At 44.6% G+C, this 22,520-nt stretch overlaps 1 protein-coding gene across 1 annotated transcript in view; it reads left to right on the forward strand.

Annotated features, from left to right (window-relative positions):
* Positions 1-22,520, forward strand: part of MED13 (mediator complex subunit 13) — a 303,754-nt gene that overhangs the window by 169,672 nt on the left and 111,562 nt on the right. The window contains exons 14-16 of the mRNA XM_029611551.1: positions 16,847-17,061; positions 18,114-18,310; positions 19,964-20,892. Coding sequence (XP_029467411.1) covers positions 16,847-17,061; positions 18,114-18,310; positions 19,964-20,892 — 1,341 coding nt within the window. The remainder of the gene's footprint in view (positions 1-16,846; positions 17,062-18,113; positions 18,311-19,963; positions 20,893-22,520) is intronic.

Genomic DNA, 22,520 nt, shown 5'->3' on the forward strand with positions numbered 1-22,520 from the left:
AGGTTTAATTCAGTTAAAACCCCCATTACGGCTACCAGTCACAGAAAGGGACCTTAATGTAGTACTAAAAAGGCTCATGCGTTCTCCCTCTGAGCCCATAGATTCCTGTGATGTTAAATTTCTTACATGGAAAATTCTCTTCCTAGTAGCTATTACCTCTGCTAGAAGAGTTAGTGAGTTACAAGCACTTGTAACATACTCACCCTTCACACGGTTTCTACATGATCGAATGGTCTTCCGTACTCACCCGAAATTCCTTCCCAAGGTGGTTACAGACTTTCACTTGAACCAGTCCATTGTCTTGCCCACATTCTTCCCAAGCCCCCGCTCTCACCAAGATGAAAGGGTTCTACACACTTTAGACTGTAAACGTGTCCTTCAGACAAGCTTGGTGAAAGCTCTGATTTCTTCTTGGACTGAACCTCTGCTCTTGCTTGGAGAATATTGGCATGGTGGTCATTCTTACATTCTTTCACTAAACATTTCAGTGTGGATGTTCAGGCTAAATAGAATGCAGCCTTTGGGGCTGATGATTATGGGTAGCCCAGATTAATTAGCTTTGGGTACTTCCCACATGTCTGGACTGGTGTAGCAGAATAAGGAGGGAGAAATTCTTATCTGATAATTTTCTTTCCTTGAATTCTGCTATACCAGTCTAGGACCCTCCTGGGCCCGTGCAGTCTTTGAAGCAGTGGACCTTGATTTACAGAGATTGAAGTGACTAGAGGTTTACCTTTTACTTTCCTCTTCATTTATCCAAGAAAAATTTGGAAGGATCATTTCTTTGGAGGATCCTTTTAAGTGTTTCAAATTATGTACATGTTGTTTGAGTTTGAATCTATTGTTTTCTTCTTCCATGGCTTTGACATAAAAATGCTGTCTTTTTGCTGGAGCTGCACCATGGTAACTACCAGTGATATCATGGAAAAAGGCATGTCCTCTGCCTTCATTTAGTAGAGGGGAGATAACCCACACAGCTGGACTGGGTATAGCAGTATTCAAGGAAAGTAAGTTATCAGGAAAGATTACATTCTCCTTATGTTCTTTTAAGTCTGCTTTGAAAATTGGTGTAACTTGAGCACATAATTGCTAACTAACTTCTGTGCAGTGTTAAATTACCCCTAAATAGTATTAGAACAAATTGACAAACTAAATAGTAACAAATCACCAGGACCTGATTGTATTCGCCCCTGAATTCTGAAGAGACTCAAATAAGGAATTGCAGACCTGGTACTGCTAATCTGTAAAAAGTTATCACTGTATCTGAAAACTGGAGGGTAGACAATGTAACATCAATTTTTAAAAAATGCCGCAGATATGATTCAGATAACTATAGCCCAGTGCGCCAGATAAAAATGATGGAAGCTTTTAAGTACAGAATTACCTGGCATAAAGATAAACATGGCCTAATGGGGCAAAAATCAACATGGATTTAGCAAAGGGAAGCCAAGCCTAACCTATTGAAATTCTTTGAAGGTGTAAATAAGCATGTTGAAAAGGTGAGCTAGTTAATTATAGTGCCTATGGATTTTCAGAAGGCATTGGATATCTCAAAAAAGATATAGTTGCACTGCAGAAAGTACAGATAAGGGCGACCAAAATAAAGGGGATGGAACAAATCCCCTATGAGGAAAGGCTAAAGAGGTTAGGGCTGTTCAGCTTGGAGAATAGCTGGCTGAGGGGGGGATATGAAGAGGTCTAAAAAATCATGAAATGACTTGAACTGGTAAATGTGAATCAGTTATTTACTCTTTTGGATTATACAAGGACTAGGAGGCACTCCATGAAGTTAGCAAGTAGCTCATTTAAAACCAGAGAAAATTCTTTTTTACTCCACGCACAATTAAGCTGTGCCCTCATTTCTTTAGCCTTTCCTTCTAGGGAAGCCATTCCATGCCCTTTATTTTGGTCACCCTTCTCTGCACTTTCTCCAGTGCAGCTATATCCTTTTTGAGATGCGGTGACCAGAATTGCACACAGTATTCAAGGTGCGGTCTCACTAGAGAGATTATGATTAAAGTTTTACAGTTTGAGTGAGATGGAATAGGTCAATAAAACGCTCGTTTAGGAGCCGATGTAAAAAGGTACGCTAAAGCTGCCACGGGTTTGTGCGCGCCTGTACGCTCATTTTACCACACAAAACCCTATACAGGGATGTAATATGGTTTTTGTCCATGGAAAAAAACACATGCATTTTTTCCTGCGTGAATGCATGCTAATGGCATGCAAAGGAGGCGATTAGCTAATCATAGGCAATGCAGGGAGCTGCGCTAATGCTAGTGCGAGTTTTGTAATGTGGGTTTTTTACTGCCATGATCAGGACACAAGTTAAGTGTCAGCACCGACTTGGGCTCTGAAAACCACCTAGCTGAGTGCCTGTCTCGGCGTCCAAGTGGCCAGCTTAGCTAGGTGCTTTTCTGGGCACCTGATCTTATAGATTTGTGACCAGTTCAGCACCTGAGCGGCAAGATCAGCTAGGCACCTTTCTGAGTGCCATTGCAACCAGCTGTTAATTTTAACTTTCCCATGACTCCTCTAACAATACTTTGCACATAGCATGTTTATAAAATTGTTAACTTAATGGAACCATGTAAACCGTTGTGATGGCAATACCGAACGACGGTATATAAAACTCTACAAATAAAATAAATAAAAATATTCGCTCTCGGCTGAGTGCCTATGTTGGCACCCGAGCATCCAGATTGGTGCCCAACTGAGCACCTACCTCTCTGCTATGCCGCTCTCGGTGATCAAAACCCGTGCTCATAACCAGCACCTGTTTTGCTGTGGGTCTTATTACATCGGCCCCTTAGTGTGTTAAAAAAAAAATGGAAGAAGTAGCTAGCTGAGGGGGCCCCCCTTCCCCGCTGCACACATTTTCTAAAAACAGACCCACTGGGTCTTTTGTCTCCCTACTCCCCAAGTGACCTGCAATCGTAGGCATCTTCATGGGGCAGGAGCTGATACCCAGACATTGTTGCTCCACCAGTGCTCTATTTAAAATGGTACTGGCGGCAGGACCAGTATAAGGGTATTAGATGCCCTAGGCAAAGCTTAAGCCATGTACCCTCCCTTCCCCCAAACCCCAGGAGCATTCCTCTTTCTCATCCTTCCATTCCCCCCTCCCAGCCCCAGGACCCAGAATGCACTGAAAGCAGTGGGGTCGGGGTGGGGGGCATGCCCAAGATAGTGGATGTTGCTGCTGTATAGGTCCCTGGTGAGATCTCTCTTGGAATACTGTGTACAATTCTGGAGACTGCGCCTTCAAAAGAATATTAACAGGATGGAGTTGGTCCAGAGGGTGGTTACAAAAAACATCAGTTAGCTTCATTCTAGAGCATATGGAGAATAGACTTAAAGATCTAAACATGTACACCCTGGAGGAAAGGCGACATAGGGGAGATATGAAAGAGACATTCAAATATCTCAAAAGTATCCATGCACAGGAGGAAAGCCTCTTTCAATGGAAAGGAGATTAGAATGAGGGGTCATGAGGTTGAAAGGGGGTAGACTCAGGAGTAATCTTAGGAAATATTTCTTTACAGAGAGGGTGGTGGATTTGTGGAACAGCCTCCCAGTGGATGTGGTGGAAACAAAAAAAAACCCCAAACCAAAACAAAAAGTATCCAAATTCAAGAAAGCATGGGATAAATAAATACAGGGGATCTGTAAGGAAGTGATAAATTATAATACTAAATTAATTGCATAGATGAGCCAATAGGATGGGCCCATACAGGCTCTTTCTGCTGTCCTTTTCTATGTAAGCTTCATGTGTATTTCTGGTCCCACCTTGTTTGCTTCAGTGATAAAAGGGAAGCCTAACTCTTCCTACTAGAAGGAGTGGAAACCGATTAGTTAATTATATTTTTACAGCTACCAGGATAGCAATTGAGAGGCAATGGAAATCACTCCTATGCCCGGGAATAGCTGAAGTACGATGCAATTTGGATAAAATCTATATATTGGCAGAGATTACAGCACATAAACATAAAACCAGTGGGCTTTTCAGAAAGATATGGCAGCCTTATATCACCTGGAGGGTAAATGCTCCATGAACACTTCAGTTCCAAAGTAGAGCCTATATGGATAAACATCAGCTTCCAGCTGGCTCTCTACATTAATCTCCATTACCTCCATTCATTTCATTCTCTTTAATTACATCCAATCTCCACTGTAGCTGAACATCAGCAGGGTTGGGAGGGATCCGGGTGGTGGGATAGGGGGGTTTGGGGAGATATCATTTGGTTCATTTGGTTTAAATAATTGAGACACTACTTGAGGGTTTGTACTGGTTTTATTATTTTCATTTGTTTAAACTCATCATTAACTGTGCATATCGTCTCTCTTACTTATGCATGTTTCAATAAAAAACTTTAAATTAAAAAAAAAAAAAAAAGGAAGCCTAAGGGCTTCCCTGCAGCTCGGGGATCGGGGGTTCCTATGGGCCTGATGGATGCACATGCTGGAAAGTCCCCCTACTAAATGCCAGAGATGTGTCCTTGGGGGAGTTGTTTGAAGGAGCAGCTGCACATCTCTTAGCCGGGAGTTTGAGTGCCTCCTTCATCTCTAATCCAGAAATAACTTTGCGGTGGCTCTTCTCAGTGGTATCAATGGATACCCATCTGAGGCAGGGGTGGAAGTGGCTGAAATGAGTTCTGGAGCTGGATCCCTGTAGCTGCAGGAGGCTGAAGAAGAAAATGTGGACAGGCAAGAGCCTTAGAGAAACTTGCTGGAGATGCAACAGGAGGGAGGGGACTTGCGATGCTATCTTTTTGGTCCCGAAGGTTGCTGGTCTGACTAGCTTGGAAGGGAATTTGAGAAGCTATAATGATTTTGGAGAATTTATCTAACCATTTTTCGATGTTGCCTACTCAGCTACATGAAGTTCCAAAGTGGAGGAATTAGAAGCTACAGTGCTGAATCAGAAGAAATTCTTGAACAGCATGAGAAAAGAGATTGGGGAAAGATCAGGAAAATGAACATTTCTTAGTTGAGAATAATTTGCTGCTTCATAATAAGTTGGAGTAGCTGGAGAATTAGGTTAGAAATTGTACTTTGCACTTTATTAATTTTCCTAGAGTAACAGCTCTTACTTTAGTGTTGCTTAAGTGCTATTTAATGGAACACTTCAAAATTCCTGTCCACCTATTTCTAGGGTTTATCTGCTCCCCCCATCCCCTCTGGTAAGAAGGTGGGATCATTTTTTCTTCCACAAGTATCGCTTGATTTCTTGGATGTTTCTGAAGCCCTGGAAAAGGTGGAGAAAGAAGCTGTGGTAGTTTCAACCTTAATTATAAAGTTGGTTCTTGAGCCTGATTGGGTTATACATTTTTTTTTTTATTATACAGGGATGCTGTTTTTGAATGCTAAGGTCTGCATTTTTCCAATGTAGCTAAAATTATGCAACAGAAAATGAAGCAGTTCCTTTTAATGCAGCCCCTAGCTCAACAGTTTGAAGCTATGGTTTGGCCTCATCCACATGAGTCAAGTATCAAGCAGTTCCTGTTTGTACCCCGGATCAGTCCAGAAAGTGAGTGGGTTTATGCATCCCTACCAGCAGATGGAGGCCGAAAACAAAACTTTGAGGCACTGCTACTTAACCAAGAGTGCCACCTGCAGTCCCTCAGTATTCCTCTGTCTCCAACAGATGGCAGAGGTACAAACCTGCAGTCTGGAGTTGTGTAAAAAAAAAAAAAAAATTTGAGTAAGAGGAGGATTTGGCTCCCTGATGTGTTAAGTTCCTTTGAGGGTCATCCGTGGGGTGGGGGGTTTGGGTTGGTGACCCCTGTCCGGACTCTGCCCTTCTTGACCAGGGGGGGGAGGGGGGTGTTGATAGCCAGGGGGCCTGGTTCCCTCTTTCCCTCTTCCCCCTCTGTGTGCCTGGCTCCTCAACGTGTGGCCTCCAGAAGCAGGGAAGTAGTTCTTTCCCCTTTTCTTTGCTCCTGTTTCTTTAATAAAAAAACAAAAAACAGTGTGGGAGCAGGGCTGAGGAATGGGTAAGTCTTTGTTTCCTGCCAGGAGGCAGGCAGAAAGGAGCGGGCTGAATTGTCTGCCTTCGTCTGTGCTGGGTGCTGACTGATTAAGAACCGGACAGCAGCGGGAGTGATTGCATCAGCAGGTGGTGTTTTTAGGCTTGACCACGTGTTCAGGCCTGACTGCCCTGGCATGCCAACTCCCATGCAGCGCAGCAGTCTTTGTCGCAGCTGCGGTTTGAGGCGAGCTTGCCTCAATTTGGCCTTGTTTTGCCATGATTGTACCTCGGGGGGTGGGCCAGGGCATCAGCCAGTTGCTCAAAGGGGAGTTTCCAGCGTTTTTGGACTTGATGGAAGCTTGTCTTCATATTCCCATTCAAGCCGATCACTGACTGTTCCTGAGGTTTATGGTTCTGGGGCAACATTTCCAATTCCATGCTCTTCCCTTTTGGGTTGGCGACAGCGCCACACACATTCACAAAGGTGATGGTGGTGGCAGCAGCACTCATGAAGCCTGGTATCCTGGTGCATCCGTACATGGACGATTGATTCGAGCAAAGTCAGAAGCAGAGTGTGTTCACTCAGTCCTGTGGGTGCTGCAGCTTCTGGAGTCGGGCTGGGTGGCGAACCTAGCAAAGAGTTAGCTGATGCTGACCCAGTCATTGGAATATCTGGGGGCATGCTTCGATACCCGATTAGGGAAAGTATTTCTGACTACAGAGAGGGTAGTCAAGTTGCAGGGTCAGGTCCTGCAGCTGCTGCGCCTGTCGGTGCCCAAGGTCTGGGATCACTTGCAGGTACTGGTTCTATGGCGTCTACGCTGGAGTCAGTTCCATAGGCGTTTGCCCTGCTCTTCCCTTGGAATCTGCTTTCAGAGGAATTTCAGCTTCCTTTACCTTTACTGGAGGAAACCAGGTCTAGTCTCTCGTGGTGGCTGTCTCGGCACAGTCTGGAGAAGGGAATGGATACTGGTGACATGGATGCCAGCCTCTCTCGGTGGGGGGGGTGGTTTATCAAGGGAGGATCAGCTCAGGGTCAATGGTTGCTGGAGGAGGTGACCAGGTCCATCAACCGCCTGGAGACCAGGGCAGTGCTTAAGGCCTTACTGGCTTTTCTTCTGCTTGTTTGAGGCAAGTTAGTGCGAGTGTTCTCTGACAAAGCAACGGCTGTGGCGTATATCAATCGCCAGGGTGGAACGAAGAGTCATCTAGTTGCATGGGGGAGGCACAAGAGCTGTTCATCTAGGCAGAGAAACATCTGGAGAGAATAGCGACCTCCCATGTCACGGGGGTGGACAGTGTGCAGGCGGACTTCCTCAGCAGAAAACGCCTGGACCCCAGAGAGTGAGAGTTGTCAGTGGAAGCCTTCACCTTGCTTCAGGCAACTCCAGAAATGCAAAGGCGGCCAGTTTTTCAGATGCTGTAGTCCAACCATGGCCAACACGGCAGCTCCTGTATGTCTTCCCACCATGGCCTCTCATAGGTCAAGTGTTGCGCCGAATTGAGCATCATCCAGGCAGGGTAGTTCTGGTGGCGCCTGAGTGGCTGCGCCGGCCGTGGTTTGCAGACCACCTGCGGCTAGCTAAGGATGGTCCAGTTCACTTGACCCATCTTGTAGGGCTTTTGTGGCAGGGACTCTTATTTTCAGACTAGGAGGATTACTTCTGTCTAGCGGCTTGGCTTTTGAGAGTTGACTGCTCCGTTTGAAGGGTTATTCGTACCCTGTGATTGTGACTTTACTTCAGGCAAGACCTTCCAGTCAATGGTTTATGTCTAAGTGAGGAAGGTGTTCGAATCATGGTGTTTTCTCAATAAGGTGCAACCTTTGAAGGTGGACATTCTGCATATCCTTGCTGTTTTGTAAAGTGGTTTGGTGAAGGGTTTGGCCTGTAATTCCCTTCGAGTTCAGGTGGCAGCTTTAGGGTTCCTTTGAGGTAGGATTCACGGAAGACTGGTGGCGTCTCATTCTGATGTGGTTCATTTCCTCAGAGGGGTGAAGCATCTGTGTCCTCCTGTGTGGATATTGTGTCCAGCTTGGAACCTTAATTTAGTGCTTAGGGTGTTTTGTGGTCCTCTTTTTGAGACTGTGCGGAGGGCATCGTTAAAGGATCTAACCCTGAAGGTTGTTTCCCTGGTGGCTATCTGTTCAGCCAGGTGAATTTTTTTTAGCTACAGGTGTTATCGTGTTGGGATCCCTTTCTGCGTTTTTCGGAGGATGGGATTTCCATACGTATGGTGCCTTCCTTTGTGCCTAAGGTGGTGTCCTCTTTTCGCCTTAACCAGATTGTCGAGTTACCAGCCTTTCTTAATTTGTCGGTGGAGGCTCCAATGGCAAGGGAGCTTCACTTGTTAGATGTCCGCCATATTCTTTTGCGCTATCTTAAGGTAATAATGCCTTTCAGGGGTCTGATCATCTGTTTGTCCTCTTCAGTGGAGCAAAGAAGGGGGAGTAAGGCTTCCAAGGGCACTACTGCAAGATGAAGGAAGCGATAGCTTTGGCTTACATCTGTAAGGGCCAGCCGGTACTGGAGGGCTTGAGAGCGCAGGCAACCTCATGGGCAGGGTGGCAACTGCTTTCTCCACAGGAAATCTGTCATGCGGTGACGTAGTCTTCTCTATACACTTTAACCAGACGTTAATGCTTGGATGTGTGGACACCAGACGAGGCTTCATTTGGGGAAAGTGTGTTGCGTGTGGGTCTTTCAAATTCCCGCCCAGAATAGAGGGGCTTAAGTATATCCCACTTGTCTGGACTGATCCGAGGCATGAACAGGAAAGGAAAATTGGTTCTTACCTGCTAATTTTCATTACTGAAGTATCATGGATCAGTCCAGAGACCCATCCCCATCTTTCGAAAGACTTCCTCCCTTCTGGATGTTGCTGAGCTGATGTTTGATATAGTCAGAGTAATGTGTGGTATACATAGTTGGATATATGTTTTGTGTTAAATCAAGAGGGCCTAGTTCCAGAGGCTCCAACTTTGTCTCTGTTCACCCTTAGTGGGGGTGAAGGTTTGTTAACATAGGGGCCGATGCAATACAGTGCACTTAGTACAAATGCTTGTGAATGAGGCTATTAGGTATTCACTCCTGATGCAAAAAAAAATGCGTTTAGGATGCACATTCAGCGATCAGAAATTGCCTGCCTGGAGCATGCCTTAATAGCTGAGCGTTCTTAAAACTTGTACAGCAAAGCAGAAAAAACTGCTTTTCTGTACTGCCTCCTACTTAATACCATTGTGATATTAAGTAGGAGTTAAAACTAAATAAACTTAAAAAAAAAACAAAAAAACCGACAGTCCAGTGCAGGAAACAGACGCTAAACTGACAAATGGCCATTTCATGAACCCCCTGGCTGTGTGGCTGTACGAAGTTTAGGAAAATTGACTCCAATAAATTTGGCATTGGTTTTCCTAACCGGACGGCCAATGCTGACTCCCTAATTTAAATATTGCATGACGCCCCCGGGGGGGGGGGGCACCTGGGGGCGCATTAAAGCGAGCACTGACTGCTCAGCACCTGCTTTCTGTGCATAATATTGCATCGGCCCCATAGTCATCTTGGCTTGGGTACCGGTCAGTACTGCGGGGGGGACTGCAGGTGGCACTCTATGTAGCAGTTCTTCAAAATTTTGTTCTCTGCCTCCATCTGCTGGTAGGGATGCATAAACCCACTTGTTTGGACTGATCCGTGATACTTCAGGAAGGAAAATTAGCAGGTAAGAACCAATTTTCCTTTAAATATGGTTTCTATGATTCTCACAGGACAAGCAGGATGGTAGTCCTCACATATGGGTGACATCACAGGATGGAGCCCAATCACGGAACACTTTTTTGTCAAAGTTTCTAGAACTCTGACTGGCACCTACTGGGCATGCCCAGCATGGCACTAAACCTGCAGCCAGCAGGGGTCCCCCTTCAGTCTTCTTTTTTCTGCGCAGCTCCTTAACCTATGTGGCATAGGTTAAGGAGCTCCACAGAGATTCCTGACAGGAATTTTCCTCACAGAATTACCAAAAACTTTCATACCCCACAGAGGTCTCTCCGATGAATTTTTGACTCCGCGGTACTCCGGTAAGTTTTTACCCGTTTTCGGTCGATTCCCGTCGAGTTTGGCCCTCGCGGCCTACTGGCCGTCGACCGTACCGCGGCTAAATTTTTCAAAGGCCATGGCGTCGGGGTTCCGTCGGTGCCTGGACTGTACTCGCACCATGTTCATAACAGACCTGCATAAAGTCTGTATAATGTCTCGGGTGCAAGCATGATGTCCTGACTTGCACCAAATGTGCCTTAATGACACCAAGGCCATAATGGAGAAAATGGAACTTCTCTTCCGTTCTCAAACTCAGACGCTGTCCATTGCATCGATGTCGTCTGAACCGGCACCGTCCACTTCGCGCCAGTATTGGTCACTTCTTGGCCTTCGACTACCTCTACTCCCCCTTAGGACCGAGGGGATCGTAGAGAAAAACATCGGCATTGACACTGGAAGTCTCGGACCATCGATGAAGGAAAATCATCGACCTCGCCATCGTCCGAGCCGCCATCGAAGAAACCCCATCCAGAAAAGGCACTTGACCCTTTCTGCGACCGGGTCACGGAGGCAACCCTCACCCAGACGGGTATCTGGAGCCGCGACTCCACCTTTAACGGTGGTCCCTCCGGCTATGCCTCTGCCTCCTTCTTCCCTTCCGGAGCCGGGGCTGCTTGCTCCAGGTCTCCATGAAGAACTGGACCGGATGGTTCAGGAGGCCATCGATAAGGCGATGCACAGACTCCAAGGTCCCCCGGCGCCGAAATCTGTGCCGGTCGCAGAACCAACCATCGATCCCATTCCGGCAGCATTAACACCGCTGCTCTCGAAGATGGGCGCGCTCCTAGCAGCTTTTCCACCGATGGATCCTGGGTCACCGATGGCTCCAGTGCCTTCCCTGCTTACCCTGTCATCGGGAGGGGAAACACCGTTCCGCATTCCTCCATCGGGAGTCCTTCTGATGCCTCAACCATCGATGCTGATGCGTCCATCGGCACCACCAATCCATCCATCGATGCCTGCACCGGTGCCCTCGATGCCTTCATCGGTGCCTCCAGTACTTCCCTCGATGCCTTCAGATCCTAGTCCAGGACCTTCAGGAATACCATCACCCTGTCCTTCTCAGGTTCCTACAGGGACAGGTGCTGATCCCTATGACACCTGGACTGACGATTCATCTCAAGACACCGATGATTTACCATCGCCACCTTCTCCTATTGAAAGTAGGAAGCGTTCTCCTCCAGAGGACTTGTCCTTCATAAATTTTGTGAAGGAAATGTCTGAACTGGTTCCCTTCCAATTACAGACTGAGCAAGATAATAGGCACCAAATGATGGAGCTGTTACAATTCGTGGATGCTCCCAAGGAAATAACCTCCATCCCTATTCACCAGGTTCTTTTGGATCTCCTCAAAAAGAACTGGGAACACCCTGGTTCTATTGCTCCAGTCAACAGAAAAGCTGATACCACTTATTTAGTCCATAGTCCATTCAGCCCCAGGATTCCAGAAACCTCAGCTGGATCACCAATCTGTGGTTGTAGAATCTGCCCAAAAGAGGGCAAAAAGATCAAAACCCCACTCTTCCTTTCCCCCAGGTAAGGAACAGAAATTCCTGGATGCCATTGGCCGGCTTGTCTTCCAGGGATCGATGCTTATCTCTCGGGTCACCTTCTACCAGCCTTATATGACCCAGTACACAGGGTCTTATTCAAGCAGATACAGCACTTTGCAGAGTCCCTGCCTCAGCAATTCCAGGAACAGCTTCAAACCCTGGTACACAAGGGTTTCGAGGCAGGGAAGCATGAAATAAGATCCTCTTATGATATCTTCGACACCGCTTCTAGGGTATCTGCAACTGCTATTTCGGCAAGAAGATGGGCCTGGCTTAAGTCTTCAGACTTGCGCCCTGAAGTACAAGACAGATTATCTGATCTGCCCTGCATAGGAGACAATTTGGCGAACAGATTCGGCGGACGGTGGCGGAACTCAAGGACCATCATGAGACCCTTCACCAGCTCTCTCTGATACCCTCTGAGTATTCCTTCAAACAGACTTTCAGGAAGGATACTAAAAAGTCATTCTTCCGTCTAGAGGTCGTTCTACGAGGCCTTTGCAAAAGGCCGAGTCTCGTCAACCTCGTAAATAAAAGCCACAAGCAGCTCCTCAGCCGGGCCCTGCTTCCGGCATTTGACTCCTGCATAGAGAGCAGCAGCCAGCTTCCACTGCCTCAGATACCAGTGGGAGGTCGATTGTGCCATTTCAACAACAGGTGGCACATAATCACCTCAGACCAGTGGGTCCTTGCTATAATCTCTCAAGGTTATCACCTGAACTTTCTCTCCATACGACCGGACTCCCCACCTCGGCTGACGTGGGGAACAGCCGACCACTCACCACTCCTGGAACAGGAGATTTCCTTCCTCCTCCAGTCCAGAGTAATAGAACCAGTGCCACCTCGGCTGACGTGGGGAACAGCCGACCACTCACCACTCCTGGAACAGGAGATTTCCTTCCTCCTCCAGTCCAGAGTAATAGAACCAGTGCTCTACTCCCAGCAAAGCCTAGGATTCTATTCCCAGTACTTTCTAATCCCCAAAAAATCAGGCGGCGTTCGTCTCCAAAGAGGAGACTGGCTCTGTTCTCTAGACCTCCAGGATGTGTACACACACATTGCGATAACTCCATCTCATCGCAGATTCCTGAGATTTCTGGTAGGTCCCAGACACTATCAGTACCGAGTGCTACCATTCGTCCTGGCATCTGCACCACGAGTCTTCACCAAGTGCCTCGTAGTAGTAGCAGCCTTCCTCAGGACTCAAGGTGTTCACGTCTATCCCTATCTAGATGATTGGTTGATCAGGGCTCCCACTCAGCAAGCTGCTCTGTCGTCCCTACATCTTACCTTATACACTCTGATTTCACTAGGATTTCTCGTCATCTACGCAAAATCCTGCTTTAGTCCCAACTCAAACTTTGTCCTTCATAAGGGCAGACTTGGACACCTTTCAAGCAAAGGCATTTCTGCCTCGACAGCGAGCTCTCACTCTCATTTCTCTCGCACACCAGCTTCAGTCTCAGCACCGCTCGACTGCACGCCACTTTCTCATCCTGCTGGGACACATGGCGTCCTCAGTACAGGTTACCCCAATGGCCCACTTGGCCATGAGAGTCATGCAGTGGACTCTAAGGTCACAATGGACTCAGTCCGTCCAACCTCTATCGACCATTGTCCATATCACCGACCCACTTCGTCAGTCTCTAGCCTGGTGGAAAAATCAGATCAATCTCTTCCAAGGCCTATCCTTCCAGGCTTCAGACCCTCAAATAATTCTCACCACCGATGCTTCCAACCTCGGCTTGGGAGCTCATGTCGCCAATTTGCAGACACAAGGAGCTTGGTCTCCAGAGGAAGCCAAACACCAAATCAATTTACTGGAGCTGCGAGCAATCAGATATGCTCTCAGGGTGTTTCAGAATCACCTTTCCAACCAGGTCATCCTGATTCAGATGGACAACCAGGTGGCCATGTGGTACATCAACAAACAGGGAGGGACAGGCTCCTACCTACTGTCAGGAAGCTGCACAGATATGGGCGGAGGCCCTCTCCCACTCGATGTACCTCAAGGCCACCTACTTGCTGGGAGTGGACAACGTGTTGGCGGACAAGCTGAGTCGCACTTTTCAGCCGCACGAGTGGTCTCTCAACCCCACAGTAGCGGACTCAATATTCCAATGTTGGGGTTATCCTCACATAGACCTCTTTGTATCACCTCAAAACCGCAAAGTAGAGAACTTTTGCACTCTCACTCGCAGCCAACATTCACTGCCAAGAGATGTGTTCTCCCTTTCATGGGCAACCGGTCTCCTATATGCATTTCCTCCACTTCCACTTCTCTTGAAGACTCTCGTGAAGCTACGTCAGGACAAGGGATGCATGATCCTGATAGCACCTCACTGGCCTCGCCAAGTGTGGTTTCCAATACTTCAGGATCTCTCCATTCGCAGGCACATTCCCTTGGGAAAGGATCCGCTTCTGATCACTCAGAACGACGGGTGCCTACGCCACCCCAATCTTCAAGCTTTGTCCTGACGGCCTGGATGTTGAAAGGTTAATTCTTCAGCCACTTAACCTTTTGGAGCCAGTTCGCCCGTGTCCTCGTTGCTTCACGGAAGCCTTCCACGAGAAAGTCTTATCTCTACAAATGGAAAAGGTTTAAGTCATGGTGTTCTTCTCAATCCCTTGATCCCTTTACCTGTTCCACCTCGAAGTTTCTAGACTATCTATGGCACTTGTCAGAGTCAGGTCTAAAAACATCCTGCATCAGAATGCATATCAGTGCGGTGGCCGCCTTCCATAAAGGTGTCGGAGACGTTCCTATTTCGATACAACCCCTCGTGACACGTTTTCTGAAAGGCTTGCTTCACCTCAAGCCTCCACTGCGTCCTCCGGCCCCTTCTTGGGACCTTAATCTGGTTTTAGGTCGGCTCATGAAACCACCATTCGAGCCTCTCCAATCCTGTGATCTTCGTTTTCTCACATGGAAAGTGATTTTTCTTCTCGCAATAACATCTGCTCACAGAGTTAGTGAGTTACAGGCCCTAGTTACCTATCCGCCTTACACTCAACTTCTGCAGGACCAGGCACCCTAAGTTCTTACCTAAGGTAGTATCGGAGTTTCACATTAATCAGTCCATTATACTACCTACCTTCTTTCCCAGGCCCCACTCCAATCCAGGAGAACAGGCTCTGCATACCCTTGACTATAAATGGGCTCTAGCGTTCTATCTAGACCATACAGCTGCCCACAGGAAAAGCACTCAATTGTTTGTCTCTTTCCATTCCATAACATTGGGGCAGCCTGTGGGTAAACAGACTCTCTCCTCCTGGTTAGCGGACTGCATATCCTTTTGCTAACAGCAAGCAGGCATTCCACTTCAAGATTGTGTTAAAGCACACTCTGTGAGGGCCATGGCGACTTCAGTATCGCACCTACGCTCGGTGCCGCTTCCTGACATTTGCAGGGCTGCTACCTGGAGTTCTCTCCATACCTTTACAGCCCATTATTGCTTAGACAAGGCCGGAAGACAAGATTCCATCTTCGGCCAGTCTGTCTTGCGCAACCTTTTTACAACTTGATGTACCAACATCCTTCTGCCTGCCCGATACGGTTCAGGATGCCCTCTACCAAATTCCATCCCAGTCCTTGTGCCTATTGCACATCTTGGATACATTTGGTGCATTTCTCGGACATCCTCAGCTCGGTACTCACCCATATGTGAGGACTACCATCCTGCTTGTCATGTGAGAAAGCAAATGTTGCTTACCTGTAACAGGTGTTCTCACAGGACAGCAGGATGCTAGTCCTCACGACATTTGCCCGCCACCCCGCGGTGTTGGGTTCGTTACGTTTTCTTATTTTATTTTTCGGCACGTCCTGTAGCTTTAAACAAGACTGAAGGGGGACCCCTGCTGGCTGCAGGTTTAGTGCCATGCTGGGCATGCCCAGTAGGTATCAGTCAAAGTTCTAGAAACTTTGACAAAAGTGTTCCGTGATTGGGCTCCGTCCTGTGATGTCACCCATATGTGAGGACTAACATCCTGCTGTCCTGTGAGAACACCTGTTACAGGTAAGCAAAATTAGCTTTTTTCTTCCCCCCCCCCCCCCCAGCTCTCAGTGCTTTTGAATTTCAGAATGAAGTCAACTGGAGACAACTCCTGTATATACTTCTGTTTCAGCTGGCAATTTAAGAACTGACTCCAAATTCACATGCTCTTTTTAGATACGGGGTTTCTAGTGTATCATTCCCTTTTCCCTTTTTTTGTGCTCTGATTATTAGATTATATGTTTGTTTATATTGCCATTCTTTTCTATTGATGGATGAATATTTTATCAGTGAGATTTGTATTTTTCTTCTGTTTCCTGTCCCATTCATTGTCTACTTTGATACTGTTTTCCCAAACAAAATTTTCTTGTTAATCTAAATGAATATAACATTTAAAAAAAAAAAGAGAGAAGTCAGTAGGAAGTGTGTTCATCAGCTCCTGCCACTACAGGTGAGGTCCTGGGAATATGGCTGGTGGTTTTGGTGCTGCTATGAAACTGGAAAAGAAAGCTGTATTGTGCTGCTGCTGAAAGCTGCCAGCAGAGTGAGGGAGGTAGATAGAGGAAGTGGCTGGGAGCACATTGCAAATTCATTCTACTGCAGCAAGGCTTAGACCTCAGTTGATACCAGCCTGGTCCAGTCTTGTCACTGCTGCCCTAAAACACTAGGCGAATTCCACCAGCCCTAACTAGCAGGCCCTGAGGCTGGTGGCATTCTGTTGTGAGGTGGTGTCTCTGTAGGGAGGAGTATAGATATTGCTCTGTACAATGAAGTCTGTATAAGCTTCTAGAGGGCAGATTCATTAGCAACTATTTTTTTTTGTTTAGTTCATGCCTTTTTATTGGTAGCTTCAAGGCAAGTTACATTCAGATTCTGTAGGTATTAGCCAGGTAGACTGTCTCAAGTGAGAATAAAAAAAAAATCTTAAGTTTCTATTGTAGCCTTTGTGGTGGTACAAATTAACTATTTTTAGTTTATATGGTCTATTTTTAATTTTAAATGTGATTTAGCTGTCACCCAGCAATTTGTATTGAGCTTCTGTTGTCATAAGTGTATGAGTCTATGGCTTTGAAATTCTTATAGCATGACTAAATACTTTTTTATACTGCCGTAATATAGTGGACACAAGCCCACTTATCTCTTTTTGCTGAAATATACCCACAATTACTAGAATAAACACACACAAAAAATCCCAAAAGTTCTAGTAATAAAGCATTACTCTTAAAATTTTGTAAATAGGCACTGCAGACCTTCATAAGATGTATCCAACCCCTCCATCGCTGGAGCCACACATTATGGGGTTCTCACCCATGAATGTGAACAGCAAGGAATACGGCATTATGGACGGGACGCCTGGAGGGACAGTACTGGATGGGAATAGTTTCAGTGCAGGTGCTCAGTTTAAAATTGAGTTGGAGGAGGGATTCTGCAGTCCAAAGCCTTCTGAAATCAAGGTAAATGTTCTGAAATGAGTGTGCAGGCATGTTCTGAAGTTCATTTTTGGAGACATAAAATTGCATCTGTTTTCTTACATAGAAATGCATGGTGTTTTTGGTTATTTAGTGGGATTTCCGTAACTTGTCTATATTCATTATTAAACTAGAGAAATCTCTTAAACTCAGGCAGGAAACCTGTCTACTAACTTTTAAAAAGAAACAAAAGACATGACTATTCTGCCGAGCCTTCCCAGATACTAGCTCTACAGTCTGATTTAGAATCATCATATCACTTATGTAAATAATCAAATGCTAATCTTGCTCACAACTTATCATGAGGTTTGGCCTCTGCCTCCATCCCATACTCCATTGTATATAGTAATTTATCGTATATAATAATTTATCTTTCGTTTCTCCCCCTCTTTTTTTCCTTCTCCCAGTTAAGGCAACCTTGTTATAATGTAACTTTTATGCTCCTTCTAAATGTCTCTTGTTGAATTGTTGGTTATAGTTCTGCTTAGTTCGATGTAAACCGAGTTGATTTGATCTGTATCAAGAAAGTCTGTATATAAAAGCCTTAAATAAATAAATAAATAAAATAAATAAACTTGGATATTGTAAAGCAGTTATGAGTCATGTGACATTGGAGTTTAGGGGAGCTGACGACAACCAGCTATAGGAAGGCAAATTCATTAATAGAATAGTGAAACAACATTTGTAGATTGTTTTTCTTTAATCAGTTCAGGGTGTGTTTAGAGATTGTGGTTACCCTTGCATGCTATTTTCTTTTTTTCTTTATCAACATTTGATGTTTCACCTTTTCTACTTTAATCTTAAGGTGAATTAAAATGAAAAATAAAGAACATTGAGCCACCTAGGTAACACGTATATACAGATCTGACCTAAGAGTGAGGTAGCTTGTAAGTACGTATCCTGGGTTTAAATCATACATACATATAGCTGAGATAGTGAGTAGTAGTAAAAATAAAATAAGCAGAACAATTCGTGCATTAAATATTATTAGAATTAATCATGCTTCATAAAGTTTGTTTTCCTATTGAAATATCCAGGATTTTTCATACGTATATAAACCTGAGAATTGCCAGGCATTGGTGGGATGTTCTATGTTTGCTCCTCTGAAGACTGTCCCCAGCCAGTGTCTACCTCCTGTCAAATTACCTGAGGAGTGCATTTACCGCCCGAGCTGGACCGTGGGAAAGCTGGAGTTGCTTCCGCCAGGCCCCACCATGCCATTCAGCAAGGATGGGTATGTTCAATCATGTGCCATACCATATTATATTGTGTATCCCTTTACAAAGTATGTGTTGAACAGATTGCTAAAATCTGTATTCTGGAAATTTTCTTGAACTCCTAAATGCTCTCATCTCTCCTGACACATTGAGAAGCGTCTGAATTGATCGAGTTTCAAAGAAGTCTTTTCTTATAACAAATATTCTTTATTGCAAATGCTTAAAAAAAATTCTTGTGCTCCTATAGAATTGTAGTAAATTCCTAATTAAACTTTATTTTAAAGCTAATTCATTGTCATTCAGCTTACCTCTTAGCATTTTGTTTCTGTTTCATCCCTTTTCTGTAAAACACTTTCACACTTATTCTGTCATGTTGATTGTAGGTTTCTGCTGGAAGTTGAAGGGATAGAAAGCGATTTAACTGTTGAGAAATTCTAACATTGTGTTAGATATCTAAAGATTTTACCTTTTACTATGGCAAATTTGCAATAGTTTCTACACAAAATCAAGCAGAAATCTCCGATCTAGAATGGCAAGTTTGTTAAATGTTTTAAGAAAATAATCTTTGTAAAATGTTTCCTTTCCTCTCAACATTTATTGAATCCTTCTTTGCTAGAACGTGTCACTGTATATTTCAGTTCTGTAGAGTGTTCTGAAATGTGTGTACAGAGGAATTTACTTGGGTACAAGATGGTGTATAAATCCCAAATTTGTGTACTCCTTAAGTACTGTTCTTATGGCAGGGCAAACTTCTTTAAACGCAAGCCTTCAGCATGAAGATGATGAACCATGCCGCTTATGTAATTGCAGTTCTGAAACCAGAATAAACTTTAAAAATGAAAGTGCAGCTTAATACCTACATATGCTGTTCCTATTTGGCTTAGGCAGAAGTAGTTCTTCAGGTTCTAGTCTTATTGGTTTTTAGAGCCTCTCTGAATTCTAAAAGGTGTTTTTGAAATGATAGTTGAATCTCAGCACCAGCACCATTTTACCACTGAAAACAGCCAGTGTCACATGTTTTAAATGTGCTAGGTCTTCCTGCTAAGCCCCAGATTCAGCAAGGAAGCTGATGGGTGGAGATGGAAAGAATGCAGTTAAAAAAAACCAAAACAAAACAAAAAAAACCCCTTTACTAATGCTGACAGCTTTTAATTACTGTGCTTAGGGAGAAGTAAAACAACAGTAAAGGGTTTAGCAAATGGACAGCTTTTACTTAACCTTGCTGCAAAAGGTTTATAAAATAATTTTGGTGAAAACATCTATCCCTTTCAAATGGTCAAATATTTTTCTGTCCTTGGTTGGAGTCTTACTTATATTGTATGCATGTAGATAATTGTTTAAAGGTTGAAGACTACCTCTAATCCGTTTTATTCTTGAACACCTCTATTCATAATGGATGTGACTACAGGACTATCTTGGCTGTGAAGAGGTATAAGAGGTGTGACAGAGTATTCTTGTGCCCTGGTCTGTGGCAAAAGGCTCTCCACCGTGTGTACTGTCATCTCCTGTCTGCCATTCCTTCTTGGCACTAAAATACATAATGTCTGCTTCTGAACTCTTATGGGCCAGAAAATATTGTCCAAAAACCTGATAAATGCTTAATTATAAGGTGCCTTTGAGTGTTAAATGTAATTTTTTTTTCTAAAATATTTCTTCCTCCAACTGCTTAGGAACATCCCTAGTGTTGGAAGTGCAATGGATCAAGAGTATGCTCAAACCTACACACCACAAACTCATACTCCATTTGGAATGTCCAACAGTGCACCTCCCAGTAATGGACCAGGAATTCTCCCATCTCCTGCCACCCCTCGCTTTTCTGCTCCTACACCCCGAACCCCAAGGACTCCACGCACCCCACGTGGCGCAGGCGGCCCCGCCAGCGTTCAAGGTTCAGTAAAATATGAGAATTCTGATTTATATTCGCCTGCGTCCACACCCTCAACCTGCAGACCCCTAAATTCTGTGGAACCTGCAACCGTCCCCTCTATACCAGAGGCACACAGTCTTTATGTCAACCTCATCCTCTCAGAGTCCGTAATGAACCTGTTCAAAGACTGTAATTTTGACAGCTGTTGCATTTGTGTTTGCAACATGAATATCAAGGGGGCTGACGTTGGAGTTTACATTCCAGATCCAACACAGGAGGCTCAGTACAGGTGTACTTGTGGCTTCAGTGCAGTCATGAACAGAAAGTTTGGCAATGGTTCCGGACTGTTCCTGGAGGATGAGTTGGATATAGTAGGAAGAAATACAGACTGTGGCAAAGAAGCAGAGAAGCGTTTTGAAGCCCTCAGGGTTGCTTGCATTGATCATGGCAGTGGAGGGATGAAGGAAACTGAGAAATTACCTGATGAATTGATCTTGCTTCTGCAAGATCAGTGCACTAATTTATTTTCACCATTTGGAGCTGTGGATCAAGATCCTGTACCCAAAACTGGTGCCATTAGTATCTCTGTTCGTGTGGAAGAAAGGGACTGTTGTAATGACTGCTACTTAGCATTAGAGCATGGGCGCCAGTTTATGGACAATATGTCAGGGGGCAAAGTCGATGAAGCCCTTGTGAAAAGCACTTGTCTACATCATTGGTCCAAAAGGAACGGTAAGCATCTTTTGCTGTGTTTTCCCTTTCTTCCGAACACCATTGTCGTCATTTTGCTCTGGTGGCAGTGCTGGTTACTAGTTAACCTGATGCCACCCATCCATTCCTGTAACTGGCCATTACATCATGCAGTTGTCCCCTCATTTAAGTCTTCAAACACCAGTGATAGCTATGAAAGAATTTATAGGGTACGCTTATAGATTTAAGAGGACATAGAATTGTTTTCCATGTCAATGGAGATTTCATAAGCTTTTCGTATAAAAGTCCTTTCCTACTTCCTACAAAAAGTCCCTTCTTTAGGCATTTAACTTTTTTTTTGTGCAAAATGCAGTTAGATCTATTTTTTTTATATTCCTGAATGACATTTTTTAATTGTACACTTAAACACATACACATTTGCATTTTTTTTGTTTCTGTCTTCATATAAGAGTGTAATAAAAAGAACCTTGGAAATTAAGTTGGGGGGATGGGGGTAAGTGGTGGTTGTGTGTGGTGTGGGTTTTTTCTCTTTCCTAAAGATTATAATCTTTGAAGGTTGTGTTCAACCAGTTGGGTAAAAATGTTCACTATACCCGGAAAAGCTCCTTCAGTATCTTTTCAGTTGAATCCTGAATGAAATGAATGGAGCTGGAGATGTCGTGGAAATTCGGTACCAGACTGTTACCCAGCAGTCAGATGCTCCGCAGCAGTTAGGTGATTTTAAGAGAAAAACTTATTGACTTTAAGTTTTTTTTTAATCTTGAAGTAAAGGAAAAATAAAAATTCTGGGTCAAAAAAGTGACTTATAGAAGATCCATCAAACTAGTGGACAAAGGAAGATGTGATTGTACTGCTTTTAGTGCTCTTGTGTCTTGTCTGCTTGGATGAATGCTGGATGGATCACACAATTTAACATTTCCTGCTCAGAACCTCCTTTAATTTCTTATACCTCACTCCCCTAAACTGAAAACATTTGAGGGCTTAGCTTCCTTACTGTCTCTTGTTTGCTGAAGATTTTGTAAATATTTTTGTTTGGTGATTTGACTGCAAAGACTTAATCTTTTGGAAGCAATATTTTTTTTAATGTGATGGCAGAATGGTAGAAGAACTTTGTTGTGACTGCAGAGCAGACTATACTGACCAGATTTCTCTCTGCCTTCTGATCAGGCAGTAGAAATATACTTTTGGTCGTGTGATCTGACTTGGTCCAGTCACAGTGTTTTATTTACCCATGATCAATCATGACTGTTCCCTGTACGTACCTGGATCAGTCCAGACCCTGGGTTATGTCACCAATCCAGCAGAGGGAGGCAGAGAAAATATTCTAATGACTCTGAGTATACTCTGGAGCACCATCTGCAGTCAATCAGTATTTCTCTGTCTCCCAGCAGAGGTGGACGTTCCTAACCCCTACAGTCTGTGGTAGTTTGTTATTTTTTAGTCAGGTAGTTTAGGAGTTAATTTTTTGCAGACTTTCTTTTTCTTTTGAAGAGAGCCTGTTCTTTTTATTTAAGCTACTTAAAAAAAAAAAATGTTATTTTTCTTCACAGCCGTTTCACTGCCTCCCGGGAGGTTGCCAAGTCCTGGAAGGACTATCCCTCCTGGTTTTTGAGGCTGCCGGAGTTGGGGAGGTTTTGAACCCAGCAACC

This window comes from Rhinatrema bivittatum, chromosome 8 (genome assembly GCF_901001135.1).
Source record: "Rhinatrema bivittatum chromosome 8, aRhiBiv1.1, whole genome shotgun sequence".
Classification (NCBI taxonomy): domain Eukaryota; kingdom Metazoa; phylum Chordata; class Amphibia; order Gymnophiona; family Rhinatrematidae; genus Rhinatrema; species Rhinatrema bivittatum.